Source organism: Loxodonta africana, chromosome 20 (assembly GCF_030014295.1).
Source record: "Loxodonta africana isolate mLoxAfr1 chromosome 20, mLoxAfr1.hap2, whole genome shotgun sequence".
Taxonomy (NCBI): Eukaryota; Metazoa; Chordata; class Mammalia; order Proboscidea; family Elephantidae; genus Loxodonta; species Loxodonta africana.
In genome coordinates this window covers 34,870,749-34,889,162 of record NC_087361.1, presented here as the reverse complement: position 1 = coordinate 34,889,162, position 18,414 = coordinate 34,870,749, and the positions used below count along the sequence as shown (strand labels likewise).

The window sequence follows — 18,414 nt, the reverse complement described above, 5'->3', positions numbered from 1 at the left end:
GGTTTTTGGTTTGGTTAGTAGAGACTCTTAGCAAAGATTCAGAGTTATTTCAAATTTTTCTCTGATAAGCACAGTTATTACATGGTGATTATCAAAATGGTGAAAAGCACAAAATGGCCCACACCTTTTGTTTCAGCCTCCGCAGTTAAGCATTTCTTTGAAATGAGAACGACTTCAAAATATCTCTCAGTTCACTGTGGCAGTTGTTTTTATGTTCCTCTTTCTACACCTAGAAATGCTGAGCGAAACACACACACACACACCAAATATGTTATATTTCCATTTTAGGAACTCTAATTGTTCATCCTTATTTCTAGTCTGATTTTAATCTCACGTTCTGATAGAAATCAGTTACAGTGTGGTCTAGTTTTCAAAATTTAAAAGTTTTGTCAATGAGAAAAACACAGTAGTTGTTTTGAGCAGAGGGCAGAAAGGCTGCTTAAAAAAGTGTCTCATTGTTTTCTTTAAAAGCACAAACAACTCTACTATGATAAATCTACCATGCATTTTTTTCTTCTTATAAGAAACATACAAAATGGAAGATTTTTATGTGCACCAAATCATGTCTATTGTCCATATTAAGGCAGTCGAGCCTTTAGCTAGTGTACTGTGTGTGTGTGCCTTTGTATATAAGGAGCCCTGGTGGCGCAATGGTTGAGAGTTCAGCTGCCAATCATAAGGTTGGTGGTTTAACCCACCCAGAGGCTCTGTGGGAGAAAAACCTGGTGATCTGCTCCCAAAAGATTAACCAAACCAAACTCGCTGCCGTGGAGTCAACTCCTACTCATTTTGGCCCTATGTGGCAGAACAAAACTGTCCCATAGGGTTTCCAAGGCTGTAATCTTTACAGGGGCAGATCGCCACATCTTTCTCCCAAGCAGCAGTTGGTGGATTCCAACTGCAAGCTGAGTGCTTTAACCACTATGCCACTAGGGCTCCTTAAAAAAGAAAAACCTATGAGGCAGTTCTGCTCCATCACGTGGGGTTACTATAAGTCAAATATCCACTCAATGCCACCCAGCAACAGCAACAACATAGCTGATAGATACAAAGATACAAAGAGGGATCTTTTGGCAAACTATTTAAGGTGTCTAGAACCATTTGGAAGATATATTTTAATTATGATTGGAACACAAATAGGAAAAGAGTATGTCCTAAAAATGCTTTGAAATTTAAAATGCCTTTGTTCACAACATCTTAATTCTCAATCAGTAAATGTGGACCAGATCATTGGGTCCATAAACACATCTGCATATTAGCCTTAATCAAAGGTATATAAGGTTTTGAATGTTATGACAAAGTATTTTTACAATTTATATTTCATGAAGAATTTGCCATGGGTTCATATGTAAAAAGTTAAGTACAACTCAATTTTTATGAAACAGCTTTAGTTTTTCCTCCTTTTTTACCGTCATATTTTGCTCTGGCAGTAGCAGGAAGTTTAGATGGGAAAAATGTGCATGTAAATTAGAGAGCTATTTAGCTTCTTCTCCCATGTCTCCTGAACAGCAATGTTTGAAATATAACCCATCACCATTTATTTGCATATTCACAATGATATTTACAGTATTATCTTAACTCTTTTACCAGAGTAAAACAACCACTTGATTGTCCATTAAAAAGCCACATAACTAGAAAGTCACATCAAAAGGAAAGCTGATTAGCTGTAATGTTTTTGCATTTTGTGTTCCCTTTTTTTTTTTCTTTAATCAGGCCTTATTTCATACCTCCAGTGCTCAATTTTCTTCATTAATTGTTTCAGGTTAATTCTTTTTTTTATTAGAAGCAGTTATTAAAGTAGTGCAGTGGGGTTTGGATGCAGTGATTCCTGGTACTTCAACAAGCCTGTCTGGAAGCAAAGTAGCAGCAATCAGGACTCTTTGATCTTTGAGGACCTGTCTGTCGTGAATCCTGTGCAGAAGCACAGGTTAGGTCAGGGGTGTTTTACCCTGCGTTTCAGATATTACCTGAGGAACTGATAAGGCAACATGTTTGCGATATCAATAAAATGTTCCTGAAAGCCCTGATACATTCCTCTGCCTCATGAAGTCCTGATAGACCCTTGTGATTGTGATCAATTTGCCCAATTATGATACTAGGGTAGATAATGTCATTGGAAGAGCGTAAGGAAGGGACTGGGGAACTGCATTTGGAAATTTATAAAATTTGAAGACCGATAATACTTGAGAGGCTGAAGTTGTGGAGCAGATGAGTTAGGGAGAGATTATTCACATTAAAAAAGTAGTCACTGTGTGTATACTTTAATTGCCAATATGTTCTCAGTTTATTTAAAATATGAATCAATTCATTACAATTTCATTTATGTTTAGTTTTACTCACTGGCAAAGTAATCATAGTAAACATAATCAAGCATTTCCAAAGTTAGGTTGTGTTGGGTTCACATCTGTAAAATGGTAGCATTTCCTTCATCCTCAGTGACTGGTTTTGCTGATTCATATGAACTTTGGTTACAACTATAGGTTTACAACATTTTTATATATAAACATGCAATCCATAAACATCTAAACACCAATTTTCCCCATAATTTTCTAGTGATTTAGTTAAACAATTGACCCAAACAAATGCGCAACTAATTATAAGCATTATTTATGCTGCTAATAATAAATATCCTGAAGCACAACACTCTCAGTGATAGAATGATATCCATACGCCTACAAAGACCAGTTAAAATGACTATTATTCAAATTTATGCATCAAGCATTAATTCCAAAGATAAAGAAATTGAAGATTTTTACCAACTTCTGCAGCCTGAAATTGATCAAATATACAATCAAAATGCATTGATAATTGTTGGTGATAGGAAAGTGAAAGTTGGAAACAAAGAAGAAGAATCAGTAGTGGGAAAATATGGCCTCGATGATAGAAATAATGCTCCCTATTTTTTATTGCATGATAAAATTTTTCAAGATCAAAGACTTATTCATTGCAAACACGTTTTTTCAACAACATGACCAGTGACCATACACGTGGACCTTGCCAGATGAAATACACAGGAATCAACTTAACCCCATCAATGGAAAGAGATGATGGAGAACCTCAATATCATCAGTCAGAACAAGGCCAGGGGCCTACCGCAGAATAGATCATCAACTACTCATATGCAAGTTCAAGTTGAAGCTGAAGAAAATCAAAAGAAGCCCATGAGAGCCAAAGCATGACCCTGAGTATATCCCACCTGAATTTAGAGACCATCTGAAGAATAGATTTGATTTAATGAACTAATGACTGAAGACCAGATGAGTTGTGGAATGACATCAAGGACATCATATATGAAGAAAGCAAAAAGGTTGTTAAAAAGATGGGAAAGAAAGAAAGGACAAAAAGGAATGTCAGAAGAGACTCTGAAACTTGTTCTTGAGCATAGAGTAGCTGAAACGAATGGAAAAAATGATGATATAAAGAGGTAAACAGAAAATATCAAACAGCAGATTGAGAAGACAAAGTATTAAAATGAAATGTGCAAAGACCTGGAGTTGGAAAACCTAAAAGGAAGAACATAGTTGGCGTTTCTCAAGCTGAAAGAACTGAAGAAAAAATTGAAGACTTGAGTTTCAATATTGAAGGATTTTATGAGCAAAAATTTGAACAACACAGGAAGCATCAAAAGAAGATGAAAGGAACACATGGAGTCACTGTACCAAAAAGAATTGGCCAACATTCAACCATTTCAGAAGGTAGCATATGATTAAGAACCAATGGTAATGAAGGAAGAAGTCCAAGCTGCAGTGAAGGCATCGGTGAAAAACAGGGCTCCAGGGATTGACAGAATACCAAATGAGATGTTCCAACAAACAGATACAATGCCAGAAGTGCTCAGTCATCCATGCCAAGAAATTTGGAAGTCAGCTACTTGGCCAAAGGACTGGAAGAAATCCATATTTTTGCCTATTCCAAAGAAAAGTGATCCAATGGGATGCAGAATTTATCAAACAATATCATTAATACTACACACAAATAAAATTTTGCTGAAGGTTATTCAAAAATAGTTGCAGCAGTACATCAACAGGGAACTGCCAGCAATTCAAGCCAGATTCAGAAGAGGACGTGGAATGATGGATATCATGTCTGATTATAAATGGATTTTGGCTTAAAACAGAATACCAGAAAGATGTTTACCTCTGCTTTATTGACTGTACAAAGGCATTTGACTTTGCAGGTCATAGCAAATTATGGATAACATTGTAAAGAATGGAAATTCTAGAACACTTAATTGTGCTCATGAGGCACCAGTACATAGACCAGGAGACAGTTGTTCAAACAGAACAAGAGGATACTGAATGGTTTAAAATCAGAAAAGGTGTATGTCAAGGTTGTATCCTTTCACTGTACTTATTCAGTCTGTATGCTGAGTAAATAATCCAAGAAGCTGGCCTATATGAAGAAGAATGTGACATCAGGATTAGAGGAAGACTTATTAACAACCTGTGGTATGCAGATGATACAACTTTGCTTATTGAAAGTGAAGAGGACTTGAAGAACTTACTGATGAAAATCAGACTATAGCCTTCAGTGTAGGTTACTCCTCAACATTAAAAAAAAAAAAAAAAAACTCACAACTGGACGAATAAGCAACATCATGATAAACAGAGAAAAGGCTGAAGTTGTCAAGGATTTCATTTTACTTGGATCCACAATCAATGCCCTTGTGTGCATCAATTAAGAAATCAAACAATGTGTTGCATTGTTCAAGTCTGCAGTAAAAGACGTCTTTAAAGTGTTAAAAAGCAAAGATGTCACTTTAAGAACTAAGGTGCACCTGACCCAAACCATGATATTTTCAGTTGTCTCATGTGCATGCCAAAGCTGGATAGAGAATAAGAAAGATCACTGAAGAAGCATCTACTCTTTTGAATTATAGTGTTGGCGAAGAATCTTAAACATAGGAAGGACTGCCAGAAGAACAAACAAATCTGTCTCGGAAGAAGTACAGCCAGAATGCCCCTTAGAAATGAGGATGAAGAGACTTCATCTCACATACTTTGGACATGTTATCAGGCGGGATCAGTACTGAAAAAGGATATTATGCTTGGTAAAGTAGATAATCAGTGAAAAAGAGGAAGACACTCCACAAGACGAATTAACATAGTGGCAGCAACAATGGGCTCAATGATATCAATGATTGTGAGGGTGGTGCAGGACTGATGGTGTTTCATTCTGTTATACATAGGGTCCCAGGAGTCGGAACCAACGCAAGGGTACCTAACAACAATCATAAATACTCATATTTCACTACAGAAATATTAAATAACTTTGAATACAATTTCCTGTCTCAGACCCTCATTGTAGTATGCACCATATTACTTTTCTTACATCCGAAACATTCTGAATTCCAAATATATTTGGCCACAAGGCTTTAGACAGGGGATTTGAATAAGGGACCTGAACTAATATTTATTTCCTTTGGCCAATACTTCAAAACCACTTTTATGTTATTGACTTTGTGGAATGCAAACCATTGACTGGAAGGAGTGGACTTACCTTCTGTGTCTCTACCAGGTGCCAGTTGTAGTTACTAAGTTTTATAAAGCCTTGAGTTTTGTGATCATTACATGCAATTGGAATATATCCAGTATGAATTATTTGAAAATTTCATTTTCCTGAATATTAGATGGTGAAACAAAATAGTCAGCACTTTGTTTTCTATTATTACTATTTTCATGTCTATTGTAATTGTAGTTTTTCAGCTCATAATGCTTACACATTTCCCTGAAAGGATTTCTGGTGCTGAGAAATATGTAGACATGCAATACCTGTTTCTCTTGTTTAATTCAAAGGGTGATGTTTCCTGTTTGAATTATCCTGTTTCAATCCATATTATCTATTAGCACTGTTGTATAAAAAGTCATGATTTACTAAATCCACATTAATGTTCTACCCATCTTCCAAACTGTTATATACACCAATCTTAACAGTTCTTGACATCTAAGTACAAATTACCCCTTTAACTTAACTATGCATTTGACTTCCGAATTTTGAAATGTTTTATAAAAGCTGGAGTAAATGATGGCTTTCCCCTGGGCCAAACCACTGCTTGTTACTCCCTGTACAATTATATTAATTATATTTTGTTAAAATTCCCAGAGGTCACAACTCTAAACTAAGGGCAATATGTAGTTGTTATTAATTGTAATTAATATTGACTACTTGTGTATGTATATTTCTTTTTTTTTTTTTTTACCAGTTACATTTCAGAGAGGAGATGGAGGACTGATGAGCAATGGAAGGTATGCTAAGGACGGTTTTTTAATTTTATTTTATTTTTAATCAGAACTGGGAAACTCTACAGTAAGAGGCTGTTATTGTGATAAACAATCACTTAAAGTTTGCGAATTCTAGGAGGAATTCAGTGGCTTGCCACAAGGTTTAATCGTCTATCTGTTGTGCACTTTAGAGGAATCAAGCCCAGATGTTTCATATCTCCCAGATGCCCCTAAAGAAATTAGTGGTAAATATCACAAGGAATGTGTTCATTTGTTAGCAGGATGTTTATTGCATTAATTAGACATTAGCAAATGAAGTTGCTGTTGTTTAAGACTCCTTATTGGCTCTCCCTAAATTGCTGTGAGTGAACAATTACACATAATCGATCACAAAGTAAATGATTCATGGATGATGAATAGGCTGTAGATTGATAGGACTGGATTCCACAACTTTGGACACTCAATTGAAATTGATAATAGCTGATAACAAACCCATATATCCTCATCTATTTTCCCTTTGCCAATATGGAGATTGTAATTAGGCTCTGGTAATAACTTCCAATCTCCCATTTAATCAATATTTTAGCAAAAAGAGATTAGGCCTAATGAGAGCTAGTGGATGTAGCAAGAAAGAGGTTGGATCATCTTATTGCAGTTTCCATAGAAACACATGTTTCTCTTAGGGATTGTACCAGAAGGGGTCTATCAAAGGAAAGTACAATGATTATAGATGTTGCTATTTTTTTGTAAGCATGCTAATAATCTGGAAACAAATCAGAATCCCGTCTTTTATATTAAAGATGGGAATTCTTTATTAAATATGATGTGAAGGAAGTTTTCCTCATAGAGTTGACTCACATGCCTGATCAGATCATATTGGACCTTTTATTACCTTAAAAAAAAACTTTAATAGACCCTTGATATTTTGCAATTTAGACAACTTGGAAATGTGCTTTTGATGGAATAGTATAAATACTGTTCATTAATTTCTCTCAAGTTCCTTGCCTCCAAATCAAGCCTGAGGCCTTATAAAAGGGGTTATAACCTCCAGGAGACAGATACATATTGGGGCTTCAATAGCCCAAAGTCTTAGAAATGGCTGATCCTGAGCAGTCACTTTGAGCAATTATTCCGTTGAGGTGGCAATTTGTCATCAAACCTTGTTTCGGGATCCTGCTATGCTACTACCAATTCCCGCCAATTTCAGGAGAGACAACTGAATTCATTTGGATGTTGGCTGAATCGCAGGCGAGGACGCTTCTACTTCCAGTGACAAGGTTGTTCTATATTTAGCCTTAATGAACTGCCAGAGCACCTTAATTCTTGAGATTCCCCATATTTTAAGGTGAAGTGAATGAATATCTTCTTAAATTTCTTAACCATCCTTAGTACATGAGATAGGTATCAAAATCTCTCATTGAGTTTCCTTGGTTGATTTCCTTTTTCTTGCTGTTTTAGCCGTCCAGGACTTCTAAATGCTGGAGACCCCAGTTATCCATGGCTTGCTGATTCATGGCCAGCTACAAGCTTGCCAGTGAACAATAGCAATAGTGGCCCAAACGAGATTGGGAATTTTGGGCGTGGAGGTGAGTTGTGTTTTTCAAAATCGTTATGTATTTATTTTTTGGATTTCTCAGATTTTTTTAAAAGATTCATGGAGAGTATTTTCTCTCATAATTGAAATTAATGAAGTACATGTACTAACCATATGGTACTTTTGTTAAATGTTTCAATATAAAGATATAGTGTTTATATTATCTTCAGTAAAACCAAGCTTTTAAGGAAGTGACTACTAACAAAGAAGATAAATTATCTGAGTACATTTTTTATTTTAGGAATATTAGTTTAAGGTTCCTAAAATTAGAAACTCTACTGCTGAGACTTATAATTTTGAGCCAGTTATTTCACTTCTCTAAGTCTTATTCAAAATCTATTTACTGAGTACCTGCTGTATACCTGGCACTATGACAGGCAGGAAGAATATTGATATAAGACGTGGTCTTTACCCTTATGTAATGTACCTTATAAAGGAGTAGACAATTAAGTGACTATAGCAACATGCTGAGAGAAAACTAGCCTGCAGTTCTACAACTGATAGCTGATACCCAGTTTTTAGCCGACATGCTAAAAACTTCCAAAATGTAGTGCCAGATCACTCTCCATAGGTCCTTATAAAGAGACAGAACTGGACCTATTATAAATAACCACCAACTTTCATCCAGTCAAGGGGAGAGAGATGGGTTTAGAGAAAGATAGGAGTAGAGAAACCTTTAGTCCCAGTGTTTGACTTGAAGAGTACAAGCAATTTTTCCGTTGGTAGAAGATTGTACAGACAATGAGTAGACTTAAGCTGCTTTGCCAATACCCCACATGGGAAGGCTGCCCATTGGGAATAAGAGAGCTCTATGAAGGGAGTGTTATTGAATACCTGAAGGATAAGTAGGAATTAGTCAAAAGTGTGAAAAAGTGTGTGGAAGAGAATCTATCATACTTAAGTTCCAGAAGTAAGGGAGAGATTAACCTATTTGAGAAAATGAATGAAGGTTCTTATGATGTGAGTGTGAAATGCAAGGCAGCAGAGGTGGTGAGAAATACAGAGGAACAGATAACAGAGAGGCTTCTAGACCACTTAAAAAGGCAAATCAGAAGCCATTAATGGATTTTAGGAGGAGAAACAGTATGATCCAAGCACTGCTTTAAGTCATTCCTTCTGCAGCTGGGTGGAGAATGGAGATAGAGTGGAAGGTTGGAGAGATTGATTAGTAGAGTAGTGCTGTAATCCAGGCAAATTTGGATGAATCTACTGAAGGATTTCTACATTTGTAGGTAAAGTTAATGCAGTCAGCACATACTCTGAGCCCTCCATAAGCCTCAGTAGTGAGCTTCCTCCTATTCTCGAAATAAAATAGAGAAAAATAACCATTTCTACCTCGTAGTTGTGTGATGAGGATAAATGGATGACTCTATAAACAGGCTTAGCATAGAGCTTCACATACAGTCATAGAGCTTCACATACAGTCAGTGCCCAGTAGGCTTCAACTGAGTAAATGAGAGAAGAAAAAGTAAATTGTATGACTCCTCAGCCTCTGTGAGCCAATATTTTCCCACCTCTGCCTGTTTTAGGCTTCTCACTTGCTCAGGACCTCCCCTAGGTGACCAGACTATGAGCCCTGCTATCTCTCCACCAAGGCCATGTTCTATACCTGAGCATCTTTTCACTGGGGACCCTTTGTCTACCCTGGCTAATTTTGTGAAGAGAATTCTGTTTCCATGCCTTTTATCAACCAAGAAGTAGCTGCTGTTTTTGCTTGTTGTGTATGAATTGGAATAGCACACCCGTCCATCTTTATATCAAGAAATAAATGCCAAAACATGAAGGTTTTTTTTTTCTTTTTTCTATTTCTAGCAGGCTACTCTAACATCTAAAATGTCTGTGTCCAAATTAACCAAAGGCTACATTAGTAGATTTTAAAGGTTTTTCTTTCATTTCCACCTCATTTTTATGACGTGAAATATTTCACAGATGAATATCAAGGCCAAGACAGAAGTTTTGCAAGGTCTAACATATCACTTTTCAATGTAATAGGCATTTTAAGCATTTACTATGTGCCATAAATACTGTTAGAGTTGTGTGTGTGTGTGTGTGTGTGTGCATTTTATTTCATTGCCTTGATGCTGTGACTTTGATAATCATATTTCCAATTTAAAGGTCAAGAATAAGGTTTATTAAGATGAATAATTTGTAAATCTGGGTGTATGATACAGGTCTGTGTTATTCTAAAGGCCATTTTCTTGTTTGTTTTGTTTGTTTGTTTGTTTTCATCTACAGTGCTCTAGAGCCCTAGAAGCAGGTTTCACATGAATGGCTGTGTAACCGTATTGATTTAAAAGAAGAATCAAGGACGCTGACATGTTCCTTTTAAGAATAGAATACAAACACATGTTTGAATGTAATGAAAACAGTATTCTGAATAATAAAGTTACTAATTATTGCAAAGTCTGCAATATCAACTATAAACTATTCATTCAGCCATTCAACCAGCAAGTGCTTATTCTCGAAACATAGGTTCCGGAATTTTGGAAATACAGACATGAATCCCATATGTTTCTGTCCTCAAAAAACTATGACACAATGAAAGAGGCAGTCATTCACACAAGTAATTGTAGTAGGCAAAAGAGACAGGGCCGTGAGTGCAAGTGTAACCAAGGTGGTGAAAAACTACAGATTGAATCATGAGTGTTTCCAACGGGAGTGACGAATTTCACGTAAATCAGGAATTTCTAGCTCAAATGTTAACAAGGGCTTATTGCCATGAAATGATTGGGCTGGTGGGAGCTGTGGAAAAATGGAAAATAGGAAGTCCTGTCTAAATATAGCAGTGCAGACTATTGGGAGGAAGGTCCCAGATTTCCAGACTATTTGGTGTTAGAGGACACACACTCACTTCCAGATGCTCCTGCAGAATCTCCCCAAATTTCAATTGGGATACAATTTGATTTATTTTTTTTTGAAAATGTGGGGGTGATCCAGTAATATTTGAAGGTAATATGCGGCCCCAAAATTAGTATAGCAGCACTTAGAGAATGAAAATGATACTAACACTGAAGAATGAAACCTGCTTGTAGGTTCACTCTCATCATCGCTTCTTCAAGGCCTAATTTTGTAGTTAGGATATAGCTAAAAGCAAGAAGGGCAGAAAAGTAGCTATGATATTCTTGAAATCAGAAACAATATTACATGCTTACACATCTTAATGAAACATTATACATTTGAATATGTCTAACTATCATACTTGTAAGCATTTAAAAGTTACTTCAACAAAGTACAAATCCACTTAATTGTGAAACAAATCTGTAATTCAGACTTTAAAGTCTTCAGAAAGATTTAAATATACAATGTATGAAATACATTTTGCATTTCTTGTTATATCTGTTAAAGAAGACTTTTAAAAACTTTTAAAATACAAAAACAAAGCGAATGCTCGTATAAGAATTCTTATTCCAAGTACTGCTATACCCATAAAATCCACAATTCCTAGGAGATTTTTACAAAATTCCTGCTTTATTTTTTGCTAATTATAATAATTTGGGTTTTTGTACTACGATAATTTGGTTTGTTACTTAATATTTCAGTAATATAGTTGAAAGTTCTTACCATGAAAAAGATTGAGGGATTTGATGATCTCAAGTCCTGTGAAATGAGATTTTCTAAACCTAGATTATTAAGGAACATACTATAATTAGATTCACTTTTAAAACTAAATGAATGGAAATAGTTTTATTTAGTGACTTTTTTTTATTCAGTTAGAATCTTCTGAAAAGGAAAAATAAGAGCTCAAGAGAGAGGTGGCAGTTCTGAATTATAAAGCACTATGTAAAGATAATTTTTTTTTTATGTAAAGATAATTCAGCATACCAAAAAGATAGATGGACTGATTGATATTCAGTGTTGTTCCTGAAGTTTAATTTTACTCTTGCTGTATTACAACTTGAAACTATAATTCTCCACTTCGAAGAGCTGGTAGCATAAATTAAACTGCCTGATCGCTGAGATTGCTTTCTCTATAGTTAAATCCTTCTGTATTGTGAAAATGACTTACTCATGAAAGTTCCCCTTTGTTACCAAAGGAAAAAAAAAATCATTGGAAGCATCAGCTCCACTTCCGTGTAGAACTATGCAATCAGATCAGATAATTGACAAGTTAAAACGTCAGAAAAATGTACCTCCTAGTCAGGATAGTATAATTTTGGAATTTTTTGCATCTATTCAGCAGTTGCATTCCATGTCTTTGGGAGTAAAGTGGGAAGAAATGTTTTCATCCAGGGTTTGTAGGTTCACTCTCATCATCGCTTCTGTAAAGTGCTAACAATTTCATTGGTTCTAAAATGGAATGAACAACTGAAAGCATCGTTCAGTAGGGAAATATCCCAAACTTCTTATTTATGGTGGAAGAAAATCGGTGAAGGGGTGCTTTAAGCTGTGGGATGTGAAGGACTAGTGGTAGACCTGCCTGTCACCGAGGCTGATAGCTTGGCGATGGTTGTACATCATCTACCCTTCATTGGCTCATGAAGCCTGTCTCAGCTGAAATGCCAACGTGTGACATGACACATATATTTTTCATCTTCAGTGCTGATAGTTTTGGGCTTCCTGTGCATCATTAAATTGTTTCATTTCCCTATGTTCACCACAGATGTGCTGCCACCAGTTCCAGGCCAAGGGGATAAAACAGCAACAATGCTCTCAGATGGAGCCATTTATAGCAGCATTGACTTCACGACCAAAACCACTTACAACAGTTCCAGCCAAATAACACAGGCCACTCCATACGCCACCACACAGATCTTGCATTCCAGTAGCATTCATGAATTGGCTGTTGATCTGCCTGATCCACAATGGAAAAGCTCAATTCAGCAAAAAACAGATCTGATGGGATTTGGTTATTCTCTACCTGATCAGAACAAAGGTAACAATGGTAAGGCAGATTCTTGTTTCCTCAGGAGTTATTTTCATATCATTTGTGCATGAGATAGAAATTAGTATTTGTTGTTTGACAGTGATTCATTACCAGGTTCACTACTTAAACTAAAAAAAAAAAAAACAGCATGTATTCAGTAACTTGCACAATCCCTACCACCGCCACCAACCACCACCGCCGCCACCACCACCACACACCAACACCAGTCAGTTTCATGCTTGTAGCTCTTTTTAACTATACTGGTCAGCACTCCATCTCTACTTCCATTAGGTCAGGGTAGACAAAAACATTCTTCCACTGTCCCACGACATCTGCTTCTGAATCGCTAACTGCATGTTCTGCATGGGCTTGTGCTGTGAACTAATCACATGATGCCACTATGACCTCTGCCCTTTAACCCTTAGCCTTACTTTACATCCCTGACTACCGATTGGCTGAGGGACTGTCTAATAGAATGCCACACAACCAGTCACAGGATTTCAGCACCACCAGCTCTCACAACAGCTCAGAAAGGAGTGGCAGTCTCTCAGGTTGGTCTCATTACAGTAAGGAGAAATATTTGTTTGTCATCAACATATGACCTGTGTTCCTAACAATCATGAGGAAAGACTGGATCAGAGCTCACTGTCAGACATTTATCTTAACCGACAATAATAGTTTATGCTAGCGAAATACTACTTTGGGGGAGGGATAAGGATAAAAAATCAATCTCCCTTATGTACTAACTGTACAAGAATGCCTTTAGAAAAAAGTGCACTATTTTATTACTTAGTATTGATGTTCATAGTATTTAATGAATACAAAGTACTATTCATTGATGAGCAGAATGGTTTGATCTGCCTTGAAATCTATTTAAGGATCAAGAAAACTTTAAAATAAATACACACATGAAAGTAAGTCCTGTGACATGGACACCGAAAGGTGCATTTAACTAAAACTCAAATAATTTGGGAGATTTTTCATAACGTTAGGTTTGCAATGACATGACTTCCTATTTCTAGATTTTTTTTCCCCAAAATACCACGTAATAGGATTTATTATCAGTTGAATGGTATTAGTCTGACATGCTGTTAATGTGCCAAACAATAATGTTAGTATGGAAAATTATTATTAAAATTCAATTTAAAAAACACATGTAATCTTTGATGTTGATAATTGTTTTGTGCTATAGATTGTAATATATATTCAAGATATATCAGCTATAGTAACAATCTATAATGTAAGTATTATATAGAACAGGTAGTGAAAAACACATATTGCTGGACAAAAATATATACCTATCATGATGAATAGGCCTAAGGCTTCTCACCTGTAAAATGAGGAGGTTGTAGTATATGAACTCTAACTGCCAGCCGTAACATTTACATTCTTTGACTGATGACTTTATCTGCACGTTTCTAATTGATTCCATGACCCTATTTGCTTAATCTGCTCAGATTAATGATATGCTTGGTATTTGTTTGTCCTGGGGGGTAATTTTTTTTTTTTCTTTTAACTACGGAGTCTTAGTAAAGATGATAGTCTGTTATGGTATGTCATATGCTACCAGGCATCAAGGGCATTAGGAGTTAACTCTTTTAGATCATCAGGATAACATTTAGTAAATTACTTTTCCTCAGGAGATGGTACGCTCTGTCTGAAAATGTTAATGTTCTTTCTTCCTTCCAAAATGAGCCATTTGCTCCTCTTACCTACTGGTAGGATTAGATACATTATAGAGTCTAGAAAATTTTGAACATCTGTTACGAATTTAAACTGTCTTCATAATATACCTTTTTGAATAACCTTATATGTCAGTTATACTGTCATTTCTTGATAATGAGTCTCACATTGTTTCTAATACTTACAAAACAATTTCTGCTGGTTCCTATTTATATCATTTAAGATACATAAAGTCTCAAGCAAAATACAAAAAGAAACTCATATACTCTAAACTATGGATTATGTAAGATTTTCTGTGATTGTTTCATTTAAATATTCAGTATATTTTGATTGTAACCTAGTTTCAAAAGTTATTTGAGTAACTTTAAGTAAAACATGATTCACAAATAGCACTTGCTGTTTCCTTTACTCCATTAATCTCCTGAGATATATATATATAGTACTGACTACTATATGTACATATGAATACAAAAAAACCAGTTAAATTGGTGATAGGAAGCATTCTTGGGCAGTAAGAGTAAAGCACGTATTCCCTCTTTTAATTTAGAACAATTGAATTTATTATTAAAGAGCTTTGTTATATTCTTATAATCATAAGTATGTTTTCTAAGACCCAAATTTAAATTGCTCTAGGGATATCTGATCATAAAATATTATGAGATTTTCTTAATTCATGCACAGCAATGAAAGCCAACTTAAAATAATCATGGTGGTAAAGAAATTGAACATCCCTAAATTTTTTTAATGCCATCACCCTTTTTGAAACACTTTTATAATTTATTCGATACCTAAGTTCTGAGCAGTTCTGTTAAAAAAGCAAGCTTAAAAAGTATAAAAGAAAACTCAGGTGTTTTAAAATAGCATTTGCATTCATAGTTATTCTATATATAGCTATAGATATCTACAGATAGATACATGTACCCATATGTATGTGTATGTCAGTAACAAGAACTAAATAATTTTTACTCACAGTGGTCTTTAAGAATTGACTATAAGTTTAATTTTTGAATGTGCTGTTTCTAGAATTTTCTTTACATAGAAATCATTTGCTAAGACTAAACCAATGTAAAATTCAAATAGCAATATTTAAAGAGAGGATGGGTCAGATATTTTTGCAAGCCATCAAGATATGCTTCCCTAAAATGTAATGAAGTTAATCCTCACCTTAAAATTATTGAGGTTTCTTTAGTTGCAAGTAATAGCAACAGACAGTGACTCAGTTAGTTTCAAGACTCAAGTTATAGGTAGAGAATAGAATTGCCTTAGCTTATTATGTTCTATGCCCACCGCCATGCTAAGAGCCTACCACTTAGCTCATTGTTTTCAGAAGGTAAGGCATGTTGATGGATAATCCTGCCGAGACTGCCCAAAGTGAGGGAGCAGAAATTTGCCCAAAACAGGGGAAAATAGATGTTGAATGTAAAGTCCCATGAATTCCCTCTATGAGTCAGCAGTGTTTCCAAAATACATTATTAAGTCTGTTGTTTGAAAGACTGTGTTATTAGTTCCATAGAGTAGATTCTGACTCATGGTAAAACCATGTGTGCAGAGTAGAGCTGCTGCATAGAGTTGTCAAGGGTGTGAAATTTTAAATGCAGATTGCCAGGCCTGTCTACTGAGGCACCTCTGGGTGGGTTTGAATTGCCAGTCTTTACAGTTAGCACTGTAGTGCTTAGCCGTTTGAGCCACACTACATCAAAACCAAATGCACAACAGTAAATGCAATTTTGATTCATAGCAACCCTATAGGACACAGTAGAACTGCTCCATAGGGTTCCCAAGGCTGTACGTCTTTACAGAAGCGGACTGCCTCATCTCTCTCCCAAGAAGCAACTGGCAAATTCGAACTGCTGACCTTCTGGTTAGCCACCGAGTGCTTCCACCACTGCACCACCAGAATTCCAAAAGACTAGGAAGACTAGGTAATAGCTTTCTTGAGCTTGGGCAAAGACTTCAACAGAATCAAGTTCCGAGTGCTGGAAATAGTAATTCCCAGTAAAGTTTCTGTGTTCTAGTTTGTTTTCTCTGTGTGAATGAGTATGATTCGTTCAACACCCAGAAAGAACCTCAATTTCCTCATCAATAAAATAGAGATATGAAAACTTCCCTACCTGTCACTCAATTCCATGTTACTCAGTTCCAGTGGTGATCACATACCATTTGTAAAAGCGCTGTGGAAAGAGAAAAGCATTGTACGTATATAAAGAAAAAAGGACGAACAACTCGGAGGAAGTCTACACAGGACATGTGGCCCAACTCATCCCTCTGTAATCATTGAATTAGAGTTCGGACACTATTCAAAAAAAAAAAAAGTCCTTGTATGCAATTTTGGTGGGTTATCAGGAAACAAAGGATTATGGCTCACCTATCAGACAATGAAGACCTTATGGATCACAAAGGTCTGATCACCAACCAGTCATGAGGATGGCATAGGACTGGGCAGCTTTTCATGCTGTTATGCATTGGTTCACCATAATTTGGGTCCAACTCAACAGCAGCTAACAGTAACAACAACTTTAAAGACAAAAATTGAAGACTTGTCTTTAAGCAAGTGTATTATTCTCAGAGTCAGGCTATTTCTGGGGTTCTCACTGGGCCTGGAGGAGCTGGGTGTGGAGAAGCCTTAAGAAAACAGTGGAAAGTTGGGTTTGCTCTGAAGAAGAGGAGATGGGAAAGAGTGATAATGGCTGCCATTAACTAAGCACTCCTTACACGCTGAGCACTTCACATGCATTACCTCATTTAGTCCTTAAAATAACTCAAGTAGTAACTTTATGATATTTGTTTTACATATGTGGACATTGAGGTGATATCTGCTGAGTAACCTATCAACTAAGAGGAGCTAGTTTTCGAACCCAGAGACCAAGCTGCTAACCTCTATGCAGAAGATACCTTCTCTCCTTTCTCTTAATACCACCTATTCTGCCAGAGATAAGAAGTAAAAGCAACGGGAAAGCACTATGTTTGCAGGGATGCTTTTTAAAATACGTATGTGCAGATATATGTACACGCTACCTAGAAAAGACACAATTACATAACTGTAAATAGTGTACATGGCTAGTTAAATAGGTTCATCGGTTTCGGGCCATCAAATAAGGTTTTATTAAGTTACATAATTTTATAATTTGAATGAAGCAGATTAGTAATTGGTAGAAGAAAAGAGACAAGGAGACTTCTGTTGTCTTTATGTGCTGTTGGGTTGATTCTGACTCATAGTGACCCTATAGGACAGAGTAGAACTGCCGCATCGGGTTTCCAAGGAGCAGCTAGTGGGCTCAAACTTCTGGCGTTTCAGTTAGCGGCCAAGTTCTTACCTGTTGCACTGCCAGCATTCCCTAGGTAGACTCCTAGTGATATCTATATTGCTAGATAGCCCTGCTACCAATATTCAGTGCTCACAACTATTAGTTCCAGAAAGGTGAAGTCCAAGGGGTCAATATAATATTTGGAGAAATAGCTATATACCGTGATGGGAGTAATGGAAGTCACTTTACCTTCCCTGGGATCATCCTTTGTCATTCTGCCCGAGAAATACTCATTTCTGTATCCAACAATGTCCATTTTTTTAGTTTCAGGCTTGTTTACTTAATTTTGGAAGAGTAAAAAAGTTCAGCACTACACAAAAGATAATTTTTAATTTTATGTATCAGTTAAGTTCCATGTAATCTTAGATATGGCTCAGATGCTGCAGGTTTATTTATTAATTTTTCTTTCTTTCATGTTTTGGACACAGATTCACTTGTATTACAATAGTTCTGAAACTGCTTACTACATGTCATTGACTACTTTTCCATTTTTAGAATTTTATGAAATGTTATGCTTAAAACAACGGGGAACTGTTCTCACTGTATGCAAAAATAATTGTGCCATGCATTACTTAAAAAGTCCATAAAACATCTCCTTGTGAAAGATTTACAAGTGTCCTCCAGACTGTGACTGATTGATTTTTATCAGTTACGTTTGAGAGGAAATGTTACTCTCCTGGATTAATTAAATTGAGTAAATTCTAATGGAAAAGTTTAGCCTGTATCCTTAGACACTGCATTTTCCAC

General features: G+C 36.1%; 1 protein-coding gene across 4 annotated transcripts in view; it reads left to right on the top strand.

Annotated features, from left to right (window-relative positions):
* Positions 1–18,414, top strand: part of ROBO2 (roundabout guidance receptor 2) — a 649,189-nt gene that overhangs the window by 590,033 nt on the left and 40,742 nt on the right. For 2 of the 4 annotated variants that reach the window (XM_064273095.1, XM_064273094.1), the window contains exons 18-21: positions 6,203–6,245; positions 7,680–7,807; positions 12,416–12,697; positions 13,105–13,230. In XM_064273095.1, the coding sequence (XP_064129165.1) occupies positions 6,203–6,245; positions 7,680–7,807; positions 12,416–12,697; positions 13,105–13,230 (579 nt within the window). The remainder of the gene's footprint in view (positions 1–6,202; positions 6,246–7,679; positions 7,808–12,415; positions 12,698–13,104; positions 13,231–18,414) is intronic. The other 2 variants (XM_064273093.1, XM_023548157.2) reach the window with 1 other exon arrangement.